This window comes from Diadema setosum, chromosome 2 (assembly GCF_964275005.1).
Source record: "Diadema setosum chromosome 2, eeDiaSeto1, whole genome shotgun sequence".
Lineage (NCBI taxonomy): Eukaryota > Metazoa > Echinodermata > Echinoidea > Diadematoida > Diadematidae > Diadema > Diadema setosum.
The window spans coordinates 1,215,117-1,233,099 of NC_092686.1; the positions used below are offsets into that span (position 1 = coordinate 1,215,117).

General features: G+C 40.1%; 1 protein-coding gene across 1 annotated transcript; it reads right to left on the minus strand.

The window, feature by feature from the left end:
* Positions 1-3,055: 3,055 nt before the first annotated feature.
* LOC140246347 (uncharacterized) lies at positions 3,056-16,974 on the minus strand. Its single transcript, XM_072325818.1, has 8 exons — positions 16,845-16,974; positions 8,795-8,882; positions 7,299-7,963; positions 6,639-6,828; positions 6,001-6,216; positions 5,292-5,467; positions 4,209-4,408; positions 3,056-3,901 (listed from the first exon to the last, which is right to left on the minus strand). The coding sequence occupies exons 1-8, from the start codon at positions 16,972-16,974 to the stop codon at positions 3,056-3,058; spliced, it is 2,511 nt and encodes an 836-aa protein (XP_072181919.1).
* Positions 16,975-17,983: the final 1,009 nt, after the last annotated feature.

Sequence of the window (17,983 nt, forward strand, 5' to 3'; positions counted from 1 at the left end):
TAAATCTTCACCTCGACCAGAACTGTACACACCCTTTAACCTGAAACACAAACTAAGACAAGGAAACTCAGGGAAACTTTTGAGGTACCAAAACTTTATATTATCTTTAAGCTGTTCACTCAGTAGGCCTACTCTGTGTAATTGGGTTAAACCTGCTATTGCCAACTACCCATGGTACCATTGGTGTATGTACCTGATGAGTGAAGAATACTTCAGGAATTCTTAGTACAAGAGTTCTGTCTTTGGAGTGGGCGACACATTTGATCAAAGGGCCTAACCTACATGTATTGCATACAGGAATGAGACTGGCCATGAATCAACTCCAGAGGGAGTAATGATACCTCTAGAGACAACAGGTTAATAGAACAGAATCCTAAAGAATGTAGAAGCTGAAAGTGGTATAAAGGGTAGCCAGTGTTTTGCCGTGGTCTTGTTTTCATCAGGAGCCGGTTTTCCCTGTCTTGTACCTCTAGGAATAGCGAGGAAAACAACAGCAACATAAAAAATTTGAGTTGCATTAATGTTTAATGCCACTGTTCTATAGGGACAGCTATGTTATACCCCTACTCCACCAGTGGGAATAGAAGTATGTATGAACAATATTTCCATGTGGTTTCAATGTTGTTAGCCTAATTCCAAACATTTAGATCAAAGAGAAGGGCTCCAGAGTAACTGACATATCAACAACAGGCAAGTGCCACATTGTTGCACTCAAAATCCATCCAAAATTTCTGCAATTTACCGAGTTTGCCTCTCATTGGATACTGCAAACTAAGACTTTTTTTTTTTTTTTCTATTTGCCATGGAATTTAATGCATATAGTGTAGACAAGAACTTTCACATGCATTTTAATTTTGCGAATATTGGCTCTCTCAAAATTTGCGAATGTAAAATGCACTCAAACATTTCCGGTTTTACAGTTGTACAGCCTGCAAGTTTAAAGAGGAATGACAAACGATGATTCAAAAGGCTTGCACCCTTGATGTATGAAGAGCGAGCTGCTATGTCTTCCTGATTCTCTGGGAGTACCCCAAAAACTTAAAGCATCTTTTCATGTTCAAACAAAATAATATAAAAGCTCCCCCCCCCCCCCCTCGAGTTGGGATTATGTTCGCCTTTTGAAATGATTGAAACTTAAAATTATCTCCTTGATTGCTCTGTGGAATCTCTCTGATTCTAGTGTGTGAATGTTGGCAGCCCTGTACAGGTTATAGCACAAACTAATGTGAGGAAACTAACGAAGAATATCTGTTCAAATTATTTAAATTCTTGTGTCAAGTTGTTTTTATTGCAACTGTCTGACAAACTGCCCTTCATCGACGTAAATATGCACTCAATTAATCAGTGTTTTGACAGTAGCCATGACAAAAGAAATTGTGGGTATACATACTCGGGCTGGATTCAAACCAACTAATTCAGTGCTTATTTCGATGTGGGGCATTTTTGTCATTGAGTTGCAAGAAATATCTCTGATTAAAAGTTATTAAAAAACTGAAACAAACAGGTAAGGCACAGACAACTAGTACACACAGATCATGAGTTATGCTTTGGCCAACTTTATTTCCTGTAGCTGTGATCAGCTACACCTACACCTTCTCCAAACCTGAGCTGACATGAGATACAGTTTAAAAAACAAAACAGAACAAAAAACATTTAAAGGAATATACCATATTCATTTGTCACAGAGCAGTATTACAGCTTGCTCATAATTATGTTCAATAATGATACATAGAGTTTTATGGCAACTTGTATATGGCATTATACACAAAATGAGTCTTAATGGCAATATGTATGGGCATGATTTTGCAAGGCAAAATATAACAAAATAGAAAAACAAATCTAGTAGGTTCCAAGAGCTGTATCAATCCAACTTCACTACAGGTATGCATATTTTGATAAATTTCACAGTGGACACGACTACATCGTTGATATAAGCATTTACTACATTCAGTGCACTTTAGTTGAAAACATGTATATACATGCATTTCAGAAAAATGGATTGAGTTTGTGCATTTTACAATACTTGAGGAAAACGATAGCCTAGATTCCGAAGAAATGAGAAACCGTTGATTACAATACATTACACTCCCGTTATAATGGACAAGGTTATAACTAAATTCCGGTTACAACGAAGTAAAAATCAATTCCACGACATCATCTGCTCTGTTTTTTGTTTGTTTGGTTATAACGAAATTTTGATATAACGGAAAAAAAACAACAACTGTCGGTCCTGAGGATATCGTTATACGGGGAGGTCCACTATATCACTGACTGAGGTAGAATTCAAATCCTGTATCTTATGATTTTCATGTACACAAATTCTAGCAATAAAAACTCCATCCGAGTTTCTTTCTTTCTACCATCTCCAAAATGAATGAAAGATAGGAAAAAAGAAAGAAAGAATGTAAGATATGTACATGTACAAAGCAAAGGCCAAAGTTACATCTCAATGTGACAAACAGTGGTAATGACGTAACATCCACCGAATGGATTGCTCCCTATCTGCGCTGAATGCAGATCATTCATCCCTCCAGACAGGCGTTACCAAATATTGTACTTTGTATATTAATGATGTATTGTTTTGTTTTTGTTTTTTCATTTGTTGTTTTTGGCTTTTAGCAATACATAATACTGTATAAAGAATTTAGTCTTGTCCAGAGCCCAAACTTTAATGATTTCAGAACATTTCGTGAACCACCAGTACCGGTAACGCACATCCTGAGCTCAAAGTGCGACGTCCATTGCGGCTTGGGTCCAGTGCCCGCAACGGAGGGCCATGGAGACCCTTGGCTTCAATGCTCTGTAGTGCCATCTTGGTCTAATTTTCGAATATACGTTGTACACGGAGTATACGACAAAACTAATGTTTGGCGGAAGAAAATACGTTTAATGCGGGAGACACGCATGTACAGCGGGAAAGCGAGAGAATTTGAGAAAATTCTCTCAAAGCGGGATATACAGTAGTAGGAAGTCTCTGCAAGTTGCCGGGTAGATGAAGTAGGCCTACTTTGACAATATGTACCGTTGGAGGGTAGGAATTCGAGACTTAGAAATGTCAGATTGAAAATGAGTAAGGCCTGACGGACTCTGCTGATCTTGACGCTGGTCGTGAGGAATGATTCGTTACTCGCCGCGAATACGACTGCGAGCTCGAACTCGAGCTCGAGCGCGGTCGCTCAGGCCTGGCGACGGCAGACGACACGACGCTAGACTTTGTAGCGCCGTTTGCCAGCGAAGGTTGGTACAACAGGCGCGATTTGAGCGAGAAGTTTCTCAGCTCACGAATGTTGAGTTTCGACATTGACTGACCACTGTCTGAGCTTTTGTCGGTGGACGTGTCGGACCTTGATTCCTCTGCGAAGGCAGAAATGAGTTCCCTGTTCGAGCGAGGTGCTGTTGGTCGACCTTTATCAAACGGTCGGGTCATTACCCCTGAACGATTTCCATTGTTGTAAATCAGACTTCGCTGGACGCGCACCTCCGTTGCTCGAATGAGCCCCGTTTTAGGGTCGACCCGCAGCTTGACGTTGTGCGGAACATCGGGAAAGAGCTCCCCAGCTCTTCGCTGGATAGCATCGTCCGTTTTCCCTAGTATGGGTTGGCCAACGTTTGCGTTCGCTGGAGGCCTGTTCTGCCTCTCGAGTTGCAGGCCGAGGCTGGCGGCGTGCGCCATCTGAACGCTTCGCATCTCTTCCAGCCGCTTTTCCCGTTGCCTGCGTCGCAGGAACTGGCGTTGCTTTTCGCGGTAGTCCCGCCAAGGTGCCCCCGGGCGACCGATGTCGTCTGGTCCAATGTCTAGAGTGCTGATACTCTGCCGAGGCCGATTCTTTTGTCTCCATCCATTCGGATTGTTCATATCTTGCAGTCTGTGTAACATGACCTCCAGGACAGGCATGTAGAGCTGAAAGAAGTCGGTCAAATGGGAAACTTCAGAATGTAGGCAAGTACTTTCTAAATCGAAAATAAAAAAGATGAATTTAAGAAAAAATATTTGTTGTGAAAGCAAGGGTGAAATCATTTGCCTCACAGGGAAAGCTGTTTAAAAAGGTTTTGAAACACGAAAAATTTTATAAAGATCAAGGAAACATATATGATTATATTAAAAAAATGGTCATTGCGTTCATTTGTCTTAGAACAGATCGGGACTTAGGCACGAAAGGAAATTATGTTTGTTTAGAGGGGAAAAAAGAGGGAGTCGCAAGTCATACCTGCTCGTCTCTGTTCAGTCTATTCACTCTGGCCTTGAGCTTGGTCATCGCTGTTTCCTTGAGAGCAGAGTACGAGGTCGGGCTCTTCTTTACGATCTGCCGCTCGAAGTTGTTGAGGTCGAGTTCGAAGGCGTCCACGCTTTCGAGACACATCACGGAGCAGCTGTAGGTAGGAAGGCGCAGTAGGACCTCGAAGTCTCCTAAATGTAACAAGGGGGGGGGGGGAACATCACGAATCGTCACTGGTATACTAAGTAGCAGGCAGAGGGAAATAATATGAATTGGGTTCATGCCTTCAGATTTTGAACTTTGTTCAAGAAGCCCTCTTGAAATGTCCTGATTGTGAAGGAATATGATATCAAAAGTCTGCTATTCATACTGATATGATTTCAATTTAAAGTCTTCATTGCTATCAAGAAAAGGATAACAAACTGCAGATAAGGTTGCGGTTACGCATTTCCTGGTATCTGATACGAGGTATCGTTTGGCAATTAATAATGATATGTATGATATATACATGTACTCAGCTTGCCAGAACACAAGAGGAAAACGTCAAAGAAAATCACAACAGCAACACTTAAAACTACATACACACCGCCACTCACATACCACCACAACCTACAAACTGCCCCAGATTCATAGAGACTGCCTCATGATGATGATGAAACAGCATTTATATAGCGCCATTTTCTGTAGAAACATTCAAAGGCGCCCGGCTCCCACAATGTGTCACACATCATTCACAAAGTTGCTGCCAAAAGACATCAAGCCAAATGACCGCGAGGGAACTGAAACCCATTGATCAAAAATACCGACCTATGTGTAATACTCAATTGAAAACACCAATCAGAGCAAGAGCTGCATCAATATCGACATCCACACTACCGACCTCGGTGATCCACACCCGCACAACCACCTCCACCACCACTACTACCTCCAGTTTCTCCGTTTTACATCAAGTCTAAACTTGGTATCTATATATAGCAAGCTTGGAAACTGACGACGAGTCGCAATCATCCGTACAATTCACCTATAATAGATGGTGAGAACAGTTGTGAGGTGTATAATAACCCAGTGTCTCACCAATATAATCACCAACACCGATGACACACATGTTGGTATTCTTGTAGTTGAGATGTTTTTCGGCCTGTGCGTAAGTCTCCTTTCGTCGGATCCAGTGCTGCACTCCACGCCGGGCGCCCACCGCAACTCCGAACGATGTGGAGCCGGGATGCAGTGTTCGTGTTCCTCGACCAGTGCTGAAAACAAACACAGCAAATATAGCGCTAAATGTGATAGACACCATTTATAAACTTTCCACACCTCAATAAACTTTCATCTCAGCAAAATTGTTTGATAGAAAACGACATGCCACTGTGTGGGTTGATACCTTAAATCTTGCATAATAAATCAAGTTGCGGGTTGATATATTTCTTTCGTACATGCTCATCAGGGTCTTGAAAGCGTATGGATGGTCCATTGCTCTTTTAACGCCATGATCAAATTTGTCTCTGAACTATAATTGTGAAAGATGATTTATCATTTGAAATCGTGACGGTCCTAGCCCATTCTGATTATTTATTCGTACATGTATTTAGAGGATCACCTGTAATGAACGACAGGCATACTCTTGAAGTGGAGTTTGCTTATCTCAATGTTTCAGATGTTTCGTTGGATAAATGTCAATCTAAAGCAGATGACTGTAAAGGCTTCTCATTCACCTGCACACGCACGCAAACACACTCGTTCAAAACTCTCCATATACTCAAGATTTCCTGGGATAGATTCTTACTTCACGTCCTTGGCGAACTGCAAGTCTTTCTCCGTGCACAGGTTTGGGTACTGCCTGATGTGTTGCACGGTGTCCGTGGACACCTTGGCGCTTCCCTGTGTAAGGAAGAGGAGTCCTCGGACAGGCGACCCCTGTTTGACCATGGTGTTGCCGTACTGGTACTGGCAGCGGGTTAGACTCATGGTCATTACGCTTCGTTGCCGTGGTGTCCAGTTTCTATAGCAACGAATAATGGGAGGGGTACTCGGTAAGTTGCATTATCCCCACGTAATGCAAAGTCTCGTAAAATCAACATAGTTGTGGTAATGATACTGATTAAGTCTTGATGTTGATACGATGGTTCACACGGGCGTATCTAATTATGGTCAGCGAAGTCGCTACAATATACTAACATTACACGAATAAAAATGTTCACAGTCTGTTGAATTTGAAGATGATGATACAAATAGGACATTATAATAATCATAGGCTTTAATCACAGATGATCTAAAGCTATCGTATTCATTAAAAGAAGGAAAAGAAAGAGGGAAAGTATGAGAACAAGAAGATCAAAAAAGGTAATGATAAATGGGGAAAAGAAAATGAATAGGCAAAGTCGGAAAGATCTTAAATAAAGGGCGGGAATTTTGTGCCCTTACCGGAAGAGAGGGAACGAGTTGACGAAGTTTTTCTTGAGGTTGAACTCGTGTTGCTGGGCGGCCTTCAGACTACGATTGTACAGCTCCCGATCGATGACGATAAGGTTGGTCTCTTGGTTCGTCAGAATTGATGCCGTCCGGACCAAGTTGGTCTGGACCAGGGCCAGCTCTCCGAAGCACTTGCCCGCACCTGAAACCAAAACGCCAAACAAGGTCACAATTCCAAAAAAAAAAAAAAGTATTTCAAAGTTTTAAATTCCCTTTGTTGTGAACATGATATCAGTAGAAAGAATAATGAAATCAATCGAGTGTTTGGCTGTTTTTATTCAGTTGCCTATGGCAGTTGTTTCTGATTACTACATATTTCATTACTACGATGAATCTTTTTTTTTTTCTTCTTCTTTTTTTTTTTGACCGGACGCGTCTGCTTTCGTCAGCAAGTAAACAGACCTTCAGAAGGTAGAATGAGCAGAAAGATCGACTTCACGAAGAAACATTCGACAGAAGTGTGGATGATTTCAACCCTGCCCTGTGGAAATTTGAAACGGTTAAATACCTTCAGAACTGATTCTTAAAGTCTCTGATCTTTATCTGAAGAATATTGCTGGTAAACAGCTGTATCAAGGGGTCTCAGTTAAGGGTTACGAATATTTAAATTACCTAACTCTCGAATATGAACACCGAATGCTGCTCGGTCCAGTTTCGTCGTGCTCACAGTCTGTTCTAACACGTCATCGACACCCTCATCTGACGAGTAATCAAAGTCACTATCGAAGTCGTCCTCGCTATTGTTGCCTCCCTTGTCAACACGGTCTACATCGTCTTCATCACTGTCATCACCGTCATAAATGTGATTTTCGTTCTCGTCGAGGATCAGGCCGCCCGAGGATCGACCACTGTCCACCTGACTGTCCGAAGAGAAGTCCTCGATTATGATGTTGACCCTGGCCGGGGATTCGCCCCGTTTGGAGCCAGTTTTCTGACCACTTGCGTCGTCTGCTGTAATGCTTGCTTCATTCGCTACATCTTCACACGTTGCTGACTTATTCCCTGATGTCAAAGAATCAATTCGCTCCGTGACACCTGCAACAGAATGTTCTCGAGATGGCTGTGAATCATTTTCGGGCTTCGGCAAAAATGCTTTAGGCGATTTTCTCGGACTCGGCGGTCGGGAGTGTCGGATGCTCTGCCTCGACTGATGGCCCGGTGAGTGAGGGCCTCCTCGCCTCCTCGTGGACGATGTCGAATGCTTGGGCACGTTGTCCTGCTCTTCCAGGGCCTGGTTGATGTAGACGGAGACAGAACCTGTGAGGATGATGTAGAAGCTGCGCAAGAAGAAGGAGAAGAAAGGAAAAACGGGGTTTTGTATCACGTGAGTGATGATATGAAATTAATTCAGCCGGCTGACCTAAACAAGCATGGAGCAAAGTAATATTGATAGGCAAGAGTTACAACGATAATTGATATAAAGTTGTGATGATTTTGATGACGATAATGATGATTATGATGACGGTGATGATGTTAATGATAATGGTAATGATAATAATGATTATGACAATGACACGTATAATGTAGGTAGTAAGAATGATGATAACAACGATAACATCTTATTTACCCTGGGTTTATTTCATAGAGATAGCACTGGTATTCCTCAGGGCTCTATCATTGTTTACTGATATGTTAAACTCAGATATTATGAACAGCTTTGAATAGTTTTCTGTTTTATTCACGTTTGATATTCTATTTGCGTTCATAGAAAATTGATCATCTTCAGTACACTCTATATAGACGGTATTTCATTTTCATTTACTTTGTGATCTACGAATTAACGACAATCTGCACCTGTTTGCGTTGGTTTGCAGGAATAATGTAAGCAATATGATTGATTTCATGCATTAAAAAGTTTTCATTCAGTTGGAATTGAAAATCTTGAATGTTTAATTCACTGAATTTATGTAAGCCGAATGATGTTTGATAATGTTGTTTTGATTTCTTGGCGTATATTTCAAGGATAAATATTTTGCCATTGGTGAAATATCATATCAATTAAAGGCACAAGATTATAAAACACACATTACGAAAGCGAACGAACAGGAAGATCAAAACCGCCAATGATAAAAGGGGAAGAAATGATAGTAATGTGTAGACTTGCTTACCAGTCGCCCTTTGCGCCTTGCTTGATGATAACTGTATCGGCGGGCACCGACAGGAAATCACAGTTCCTCACAATATCTTTCATCACGTCTGGTGTTGAAAACAAAGATACAAATACTGTTGATCGTGAAGACTTTTCCATTTTTTGACAGAGGTCAATATACAAAACTGCATTGATAGCGACAAGAGAATTGAATACCATTACTTGTGATTGCGGCTCTCGGTAAACATGAGTTATATAGAAAAGGTCGAAAGGTCAATGGGTAAACATATTTTCAATGTTCTCTATTATCTTTCTCCGTCTCTCTCCATTATCCGTTCACGCTGTCACACACAACACGGGCACAAACACACATTATAGAGAATACACACACACACACACACACACACACTTACATGTACAGTGTATTACATTTTATTATTTACGAGAAAGATATGAAAATGTGATGACTGCGCACTAAGGATGTTGGGGAGCATCGTGCAAACTCATATAACAAAATTATGATTGGTTGCGCAATAAATACTAGTAGGTACATGTTTGTTTCATAGTAGTCTTTGAATATCTTCCTAGAATCTTTTGTTTTTTACGTTGCATATCATTCAACTAGAGAGGAGAAAAAGAACTTGTGTGCTCACGGTCCGACCCTTTGCCTTCCATGTTTGTTTCGCGAACTTGAGCTTTCCCCGCCAAGTAAATATTTGTAAACCGTTTCCCCGGCAATTACAGGGCTCAGCGGGTAGCATCTTAATGTGAGTAGCACAGATACGCAGCAGAGATAGCCATGCGTGCCTATTCTGCAGAAATGCGATCTGATATGTGTCGGGTCCAGTTTTATTGTTGAGACCGAGAGAGGAGGATACGGTGCATTTATGTTTTTTTGTGTGTGCGTACTTGCGTGTGTGTGTGTGTGTTTGTGGGTGTGTGGGTGTGTTTATGTGTTTGTGTTTGACAATGTGGGGTGGTAGTTTTGTGTTAAGTGGGGCATTCAGATTTTAGCTTTTTGCAAGATAATGAGAAACCTATGAAATATTAGATTACATATAATTCTAAGAGGAATTCATAGTTTATTTTATTAAAATTGGTATTGAAACGATTGAGATATCCAAAAACAAAGGAAAACAAAGTGATCCTAATAAAAGTAGGTCCCACCTTTTATTAGGGTCTCTTTGTTTTTGGACATCTAAGCCATTTCAAAAACAATTTTCATCAAATAAACTTTGAATTCCTCTTAGAATGAAGCTCCATATCTCAACAAAAACTGCACCATCTTTTTAAACTCGGTTTTTTTTTCCCGATAACATTCCGCAATGAGAACGACATTTTGCCTGAAGAATGAAAATGAAGTAGGGCAAGATGAGGTGGGAACACATTTGCATGAGCAAAGCTTTAGAAAACATTATCAGATTATATTTCATCATTATACAACATGACGAATAATAATATACCACAATCGTACTACGTCGTCGTGATCAACATGGTGATGAAAAAGATGGATTTTATTAGTTACGTAGTTTGCAGAACTTACAAACTGTAAAAGGAGACACTTAATGATGACATAAATACACTGAAAGTTTAAATGCTTTGTGCAGATATTGGGCGTGTCACCTCTTCCAGCGTTCTACAATATTGTCATGTCATAGTCCGAAACTTGACTTTTTGATGAGTCTCGAGTTCACAGAAAAATGTCACTACCTTACACTGGGGTAAAGTGATTATGTTTTCTATTAAACGTTAATTAATCTATCGAACGTCTGAAGAGTGGCATTACAAATTTACTATTGTACCCTCTGACTTCAGTGGTTTTTGGAACATGGCTTGAACGAATAACCTTGTGGTTGCAACTGAAAAGCGCTAAACCACAAAACTCTGACACCTACATCACCGCAAAGTTTATTTTTCCAAACCACATTTTTTTCTTACGTAGTATACCGATGAATATGTAACTATCAACAACAACAAGGGAGAGCATAGAACACCCCCCCCCCCTTTTTTTTTTTCAGGAGAGGAAGAAAGACAGTGAAGGGGTGGAGAGGTGGAAGGGGGTGGGGTATGCTGACCCCCTTGAAGTGCCAGTCAAGATAGAGTGTGAAGCACCTCATGTTGGTCTTGTAACCCGACGAGGTTCGTCAACAAACATTCATGCCTTGAGGGGGTAGCAACGCCAAGTACACACTTTACATTCCTCCGCGGTGTGCGTTTCACGTGAGATCTCGTCTTTCGCGAGACCTTAATGTGCTATGCGTCTCGCCACTTTCCATCATTCACCCTCTACCTCAATACAAGAAAAAAGATCTTATTAGCGTGATCCTATTTTGTGTGTGCCTGTGCTTGAAATTCCATAGGCAGTTGGAATTTGGCATTAGTGAGAGGCAGGCGTGAAATTTTAGATCAATCCCATCCCAGATTTGCTCAGAGAAAACGTAAACGTTCCTTGTTCTTCAAATTCGTGCGGGGACCAGTAAGTTTACTACGGAGTTTAGTGATTGAATGTTCATGATGAAATCGATAAGGTTATACATGAAGCATATATGCATGCACACATATAATTATAGATGTAAGCCTTTATGTGAGCGTGTGCGTGTGTGTTTACAAAACAAAAAGTTATGTATATGATATGATTATACTTATGTACTGTTCTATAACTGAATAATGCTGGGCCTAATATTCGTACACTATCCCGGCATATTAAATGAGTTTCCAACATTTCAGCCTGAGAGGAATAGAAAATGAATATGAGAGAGGAGTGACAAATCCAAGACAAAAAATGCCACATCCTGTAGCATTTATGTGGCTGTGTATCTGTTACAGGATTATCTTACTAGCTCCAAAATGCTGCCATTTTGCCTCTCCGGCGTAAAAGAAATTTGCTTGCGGCCCCGTATCTGATGTCATAGTGCACGAAGCACGTACCGCACCGGTGGATCGTGTGACATCCCCCGGGACGTGCCCGCCGAAAGAAGGCAACGAGAGCTGGGAATTCACTGCCGCATTAACGTTAACTCAACCGTATTTGTACTTTGACGCAAAATGTGGATTAAGTCGGACTGTTGATGGCTCTGATGTACTGTATTCCCTCCCCAAATCATTTGAATCTCTTTTTCTTTGTTGTTACACCTCGTGTGGATTTTCCCGCGATAGAAAATCTGCTCTCTTCACTCGCGGGACGATTAAGCCGTAGAAAGATGAGTTTCGTCAACACCGTTCTCGAATATTTATGTGTTGCGGAAAACATTGAAAGGTGTATCAAAGGGGTATCAAAATTTGATCATGCTTTATGAAGTAGAATTCAATTCTAATCAATCTTTTGAAAAACATAATTAGAAAAGTTGAATTACTTTGCAACTCTTTTTTTCCCTCCTTGCAACTTTCCTTTATCTAATTTCAATGTTTTCTTTCGCGCTGATAATTTACTTGTTAACCAAAGAACTGTTTTGACAACGTTTTATAAAGATTATAGACTTTTATATAAATAATATGTGTGAGCATTTGATTGTTTTAAATCTTTTACAAAACCTCAGTTCTATATCATGTTAATATTTTTTAAGGCAAAGAATCAGCTGCTTTCTTCTGTCTTGTTCTTCTTCACTTCTTTTGCAATGTGTCTTTTGAGGCGCCCAGTTAATTCTTACTAATATTGCAATGAGGAGTAGGACCTATCCTTACGGGTTCACCATGGTCATTTAAGAGACTGACTATCCAAATTTTGACAAGATTTCATCAGTAGTAATCGCAAGAACTTGCGAACAACCATTTTTTTTTTTTCGAGCATTGGAATAGTCGTTTAACAAACAACAACAATTCTGATTTCACTCCTTGCGTTTTGCGCAGAATGACTTGGCATGGCACATTGTAAATACAAAAATTATTGGAATTGCTTGGACATCAAAATCATAAAATCGTGAAATCACCTATACTGACACGATTACGGTTCTTAAGAGTGACGTACTCGCCTCGACCGTTAAAAACAAAAAGAGTACTCTTACATATCGATGTTATGAACCATTTTCTGTTATGTTTCAGTTGTGTTTTCTTTCATATTCCCTAGTCCTGCGCACGATTATAATGCATAGCCGAAGGATTTTTCTTTCTACAGGATTTCAGTGACATTGCTCGAGAAGTGGGTTTTGATTGTAATTATATCCTATTTGCTACTTTTCACATATTATTCTTTCTCTTTTCATAAAAATAACTTCAATTTCTTATCCAGAAAGATGAAGTCAAAGAAAGAGAAGAAATTAAAACGACAGCAGAACAAGGCGACAGAGACAGACGCAAACTAGAAACATACCATCACATCAATGTATACATGTTTTGCGGATTAACCTGGATTCATGGGGCTCAGGACGAGATGATAACACTCTCAAAATAATATCGAATTTCGGGGACAGTTTTTGAGGTTGTCACATTTCTCTTTTCCTCCGTTTGTCTGTCTGTCTTGATCTACATCTCTCCTTCCCTTTCTCTTCCTGTCTCTCTGTCTTTCTGTCTCTCTTTTGGTGCATTGTATGTTATAACCTTGAACATGCGTGCGTTTTCAAGGTTTCGGGGACGCCAAATCCAAACATACATTGTTAGGGGAGAAATATGTAGGTCAGATGGCACTGGGACGTGCCATTATTTTCTTTTTGGTCTCATTCGTAAAATCGGATGTCTGCTTTATGACAGCTGGGGTGGTTAAAGGGGAAGTCCCGGCGATTTTCATAATTTCACGTTCATGCAGTATATACATAAAATTGACCGCTCCATGTTTAGATTTGTGGAGTGAGCTGTGGTCTCGGCGAGCAGAGAAACCAATACTCTGAAAAAACCCAAAACAAATTACATTGAACAAGGTAGCAGCAACCATAAGAATGCATGAGTGGGGACTCATCATAAGAATGCATGACATGAGTACAAGAGGCTCCTATATTTCAGAAATGTAGCAATGCAACCATTACAATACCGCTTGCTTAGCAAGATTATCTGTGTAAAATTTATGCATACTTTCTTCTTTTGTTCTGCTTCCTTGAGCCCCCACTCATGCATTTTTATGGTGAAGCTTCTATGTCATCATCCTTGTTCATTGTGATTTGTTATAAAATTTAAAAACATTCATATTCCTTTTCCCAATCACTATAAATTCTTTCACTCTGTACCCAGAATAGCAAATTTATAGTTGTTCAAATGTAAAAGTCTGAAAATCAGGCGGAATTCGAGAATTTCACCCTCGGCGAGACGTAAAGTTCCTTTAAGTTCCTTCCGATATCCTGATTCTCTTTTATTGATTTCGCGTGCTCCTTTCACTCTTTGTATATATACAAAGCGCTTATAGGACTACATCTTTGATGATATGCGCTACAAGAATGTGGTTTATCATTATCATTATTATTCCAATGTTGTTGTTTTTTTCTATTTTGAATGCATGAGGCATCTGTCAGTCGAAGTCAAATGAATATCCACATTATTTTTTTTTTTCATTTGACTTAGAGCAACCATTATTCGCGTCAACATGATCAATCTAATGCTTGAATCTGTTCTCGTTTGAGTCATTCGTTGTGGATATCTCAACATGGTTTGTTTCAAACTGAGGATTTTACACATTTGATTTAGTTTCTTTTGATAATGAGTCGTCTTGATTTACTTTAAACTTTTGCAGAACGAACATGATTCGTATAATGCTGCCATGTATTATAACTGATTTCTTCCATTTGAGCCGGAATTGATCGTTTCACAAGGCTTTGTGATTAACATACGCATTACATGCACCTTTCTTTTATATTATTGATCGTAGGCTCACTGTAACACCATTAAGGAAAAGAAGAAGAAGAAGAAGAAAAAAAAAAGAAACAGTCCTCCTACCTAAATCAATGCTTCAAACTCACTGGGAAGTTGAAGAGGTTATACTTGGGTACCTAAGGGGGGGTCACCGTGCATCCCCCCCAGGACTCCTCGAAACTTACATTTTCAGGATCCTCATGACATACCAAAACATAATCAAGATGTTAACAGGAACGAAAAGTGGCTGTTCTAGGTGAAATTTAATGTATTCTATTGTTTTTCATAATTTCTTATGTATTTCTTTGTTTTTCAACTTTTTCAACTTTTGTTTTTTCTTTGTTTTTCTATTGGAAATTGTCACTGACCACTTTTCTACCATAATTAGCACAAAACTAATCAATGAAAGTGATTAATTGTGAAAATAATCAATTTTTCATGACTTTCATGACAGAGCACTGTTTTCCATAGGAAATGTACACAAAAGCACAAAATTGTGCCGGTTTTGGGACGACATTCCGTTACAAAAATGGGCGTGACTTCGCAAAAGTATACGCGGATGTTGCAAATTTGGTCTCAAAAGTTGTGCGAGACTTGACCAAACAAAGTCAAGATGCCTCGCGACAGATTTATAGCGCGAAACTTCGAGGGGGGGGGGCGGATCCCCCCACCCCCCATCCTTATGTATGTATGTAATATATAATATGTGCTTACATGTAGGGCCTACATAGTAGGGTACCTAAGGGGAGGAGGGGGTCACCGTGCACCCCCAGGACTCCTCAAAACTTACTTGACTTTGTTTTGTTCAAGTCTCACGCAACTTTTGAGACCATATTTGCAACTTCCCCGCATACTTTTGCGAAGTCACGCCCATTTTTGTAACGGAATGTCGTCCCAAAATGGGCACAATTTTGTGCTTTTGTGTACATTTCCTATGGAAAACAGTGCTCTGCCATGAAAGTCATGAAAACCTGATTATTTTTACAATTAATCACTTTCATTGATTAGTTTTGTGCTAATTATGGTAGAAAAGTGGTCAGTGACAATTTCCAATAGAAAAACAAAGAAAAAACAAAAGTTGAAAAAGTTGAAAAACAAAGAAATACATAAGAAATTATGAAAAACAATAGAATACATTAAATTTCACCTAGAACAGCCACTTTTCGCTCCTGTTAACATCTTGATTATGTTTTAGTATGTCATGAGGATCCTGAAAATGTAAGTTTCGAGGAGTCCTGGGGGGGATGCACGGTGACCCCCCCTTAGGTACCCGACTATTATGGAAAATTCATCTTTTTCCAAAACCATACTAGAAATAAGTTCGTGTGCATAGGTATAGAAATTATGTACAAATTATGTGTCTACTCATATATTTTTGATAAATTTGTGTGTAAAAGCGGTGATCAGAGTTGTACTATGTGTGTGGGTGTGTATGTGGTTGTGGGTGTGTGTATGTCTTTTTTATTCAGGGTCCCATGACATTTGTACATGTTAGGGCTCTAAATGCAACTTTATAGCTGTATACTCACTTATGTGTGTATTCGGTGTTGGTTGTCATGGGAATCGTAAATACCTTGCATGTGTTCTTTTGTGGCTGCTCACAATATTTCACATTTGGCCGCCTGGTGGTATACTCGGTGTCTTTCGTGATTATGAAGGGGAAATCGAATAGAATGTTTTGGATTGGTGAGCAAGAGAAAAACTGGTTAACAGGGATTTGTAGTTTTCGGGAAAACTTGATTTTTGTGTCACTAACGTTGAAGCTGCATCATCAATCTCTGTTTGTCGGCGCCTTGAGTTGACAGGTCTGTATAGAGCTTGATGCATAGGTATTGGTTTGCAGGACAAGGTCGTGGCGGCTTTAAGTCTTTGAAAGAAGGATAATGATATCTTTTCAGGCCTCTTTCATTTTCAACAAAATGGAAAAGTAATTCAGCATTGAAAGATTTTATTAGGTCCGATCTGGAGGTCGGAAAGCTAAAGGAATGCACGATCACACCCCACAAACATACTTGTGAACATACAAACGACAGAAAACACACACGCAAACATACAAATAACCCAACAAACCCACACATACTACGTGTGGTTATGAAAGATAATTTCGCACAAAGAAGATATTATGTCCTTCAAACCCATGACTTTTCTATCTAGCTGGTTGGCTATTGATAGCTAGCTGTTCAGGTAGATAATTATGTATGTAGAGAGATAGAGAAAGACAGATAGAATGATAGATAGATGGATGGATATAGAAGGTGATAGAGATAGATAAAGATGATCATTAGAATGAGTTATACCTGTTTTCTGTGCCTTGAAGAGACCGCTCATGTTTTGGAACCAAGGGATGAGGAGATCAACCTCCCGATTATCTCTCTCCTCCGGATCCTTGGAGATTAGACTGACTGCCTTCTCGAAGTTGTGCGCCATCCTGCAAACTGGATAGAAAATATGGGGGAAATATGATTAAACAGAACCTTTCTAGGAGTTCTCAAGCCACTAATTATCGTAGTGTGTTAGCGCCGAAGAAAAGCTGTTATCCCAAGTATAATAGATTCAGATCAACGCTCTTTTTAACATTCAGCACACCTCTAAACCAAACAATTGTCGCATTGAATTGTTCATGGGACTGAAGATATACCCCACATCAAACACACAATAACACTCAATATGAACTTTTCAGTCAAACGAAATCACCATTGACTCGGATGAAACTTGAATGAAAAGAAGAGTCTCATTAGGCAATCGGATCTATATCTAGAATAAAATACCACAGTAAATATTAAATGTATACAAATGCATGTATACCCGCACGTAGAGACAGTCTGGCAAAAAGAAAAAAAAAAGACACGACAGAAGTATAGATGAAGCGCCGCTTTATCGTCATTTAAACTCACTACTCTCTCTCTCCTCTCGGTTCTTCTCATGAAACATCTTCCATAAGCAGAGACTCCAACCCAAAGCACCTTCTGATCTGAAGATTCTCCCGCCTGAAACCCCTAGCAAACGGGAGACTCCAACTTGATGTATGCGAAGTTCCTAGGGTTCTAGATGCTCTCTTGTGCTATCTAAGGCTTATTTTTTCAACACACGATAGAAATAAGTAAGAAATCCTTTCCGACGGGAGACAAAGAGCCAGGGCGAGAGAAATTAAATCTCAAACGGGAGAACGGGAGATTTTGCAAAAATGGGTTTTCGGCGGGAGATCTCCCGTCGAAAACGGGAGAGTTGGAGTCTCTGCATAAGACCCTCGTCAGCAACAGTGAACCATGCACCAAGAGGCTACAGTACCATGGAGGTGGTATTCAACACGTCAATACCCCCCCCCCCCCCCCTTCTGCAAAGTGTTTCGGGAGCTGCCACACGAAGTCGGTTATTGTCACAATTTATCTTTTCAGCGCGTCACCAAAATCTGGTCATTGATGTGATATGTCATTAG

What these genes read in the sequence shown, in the direction of transcription:
- LOC140246347 (XM_072325818.1), bottom strand. Translation starts at nt 16,974, where the DNA reads ATGGCGCACAACTTCGAGAAGGCAGTCAGTCTAATCTCCAAGGATCCG. An exon ending in TGTTCATATTCGAGAGTTAG is followed by an intron (nt 6,829 to 7,298) that starts GTAATTTAAATA and finishes TTTTGGTTTCAG; the next exon opens with GTGCGGGCAAGTGCTTCGGA. An exon ending in CGGTGTTGGTGATTATATTG is followed by an intron (nt 4,409 to 5,291) that starts GTGAGACACTGG and finishes TGTTACATTTAG; the next exon opens with GAGACTTCGAGGTCCTACTG.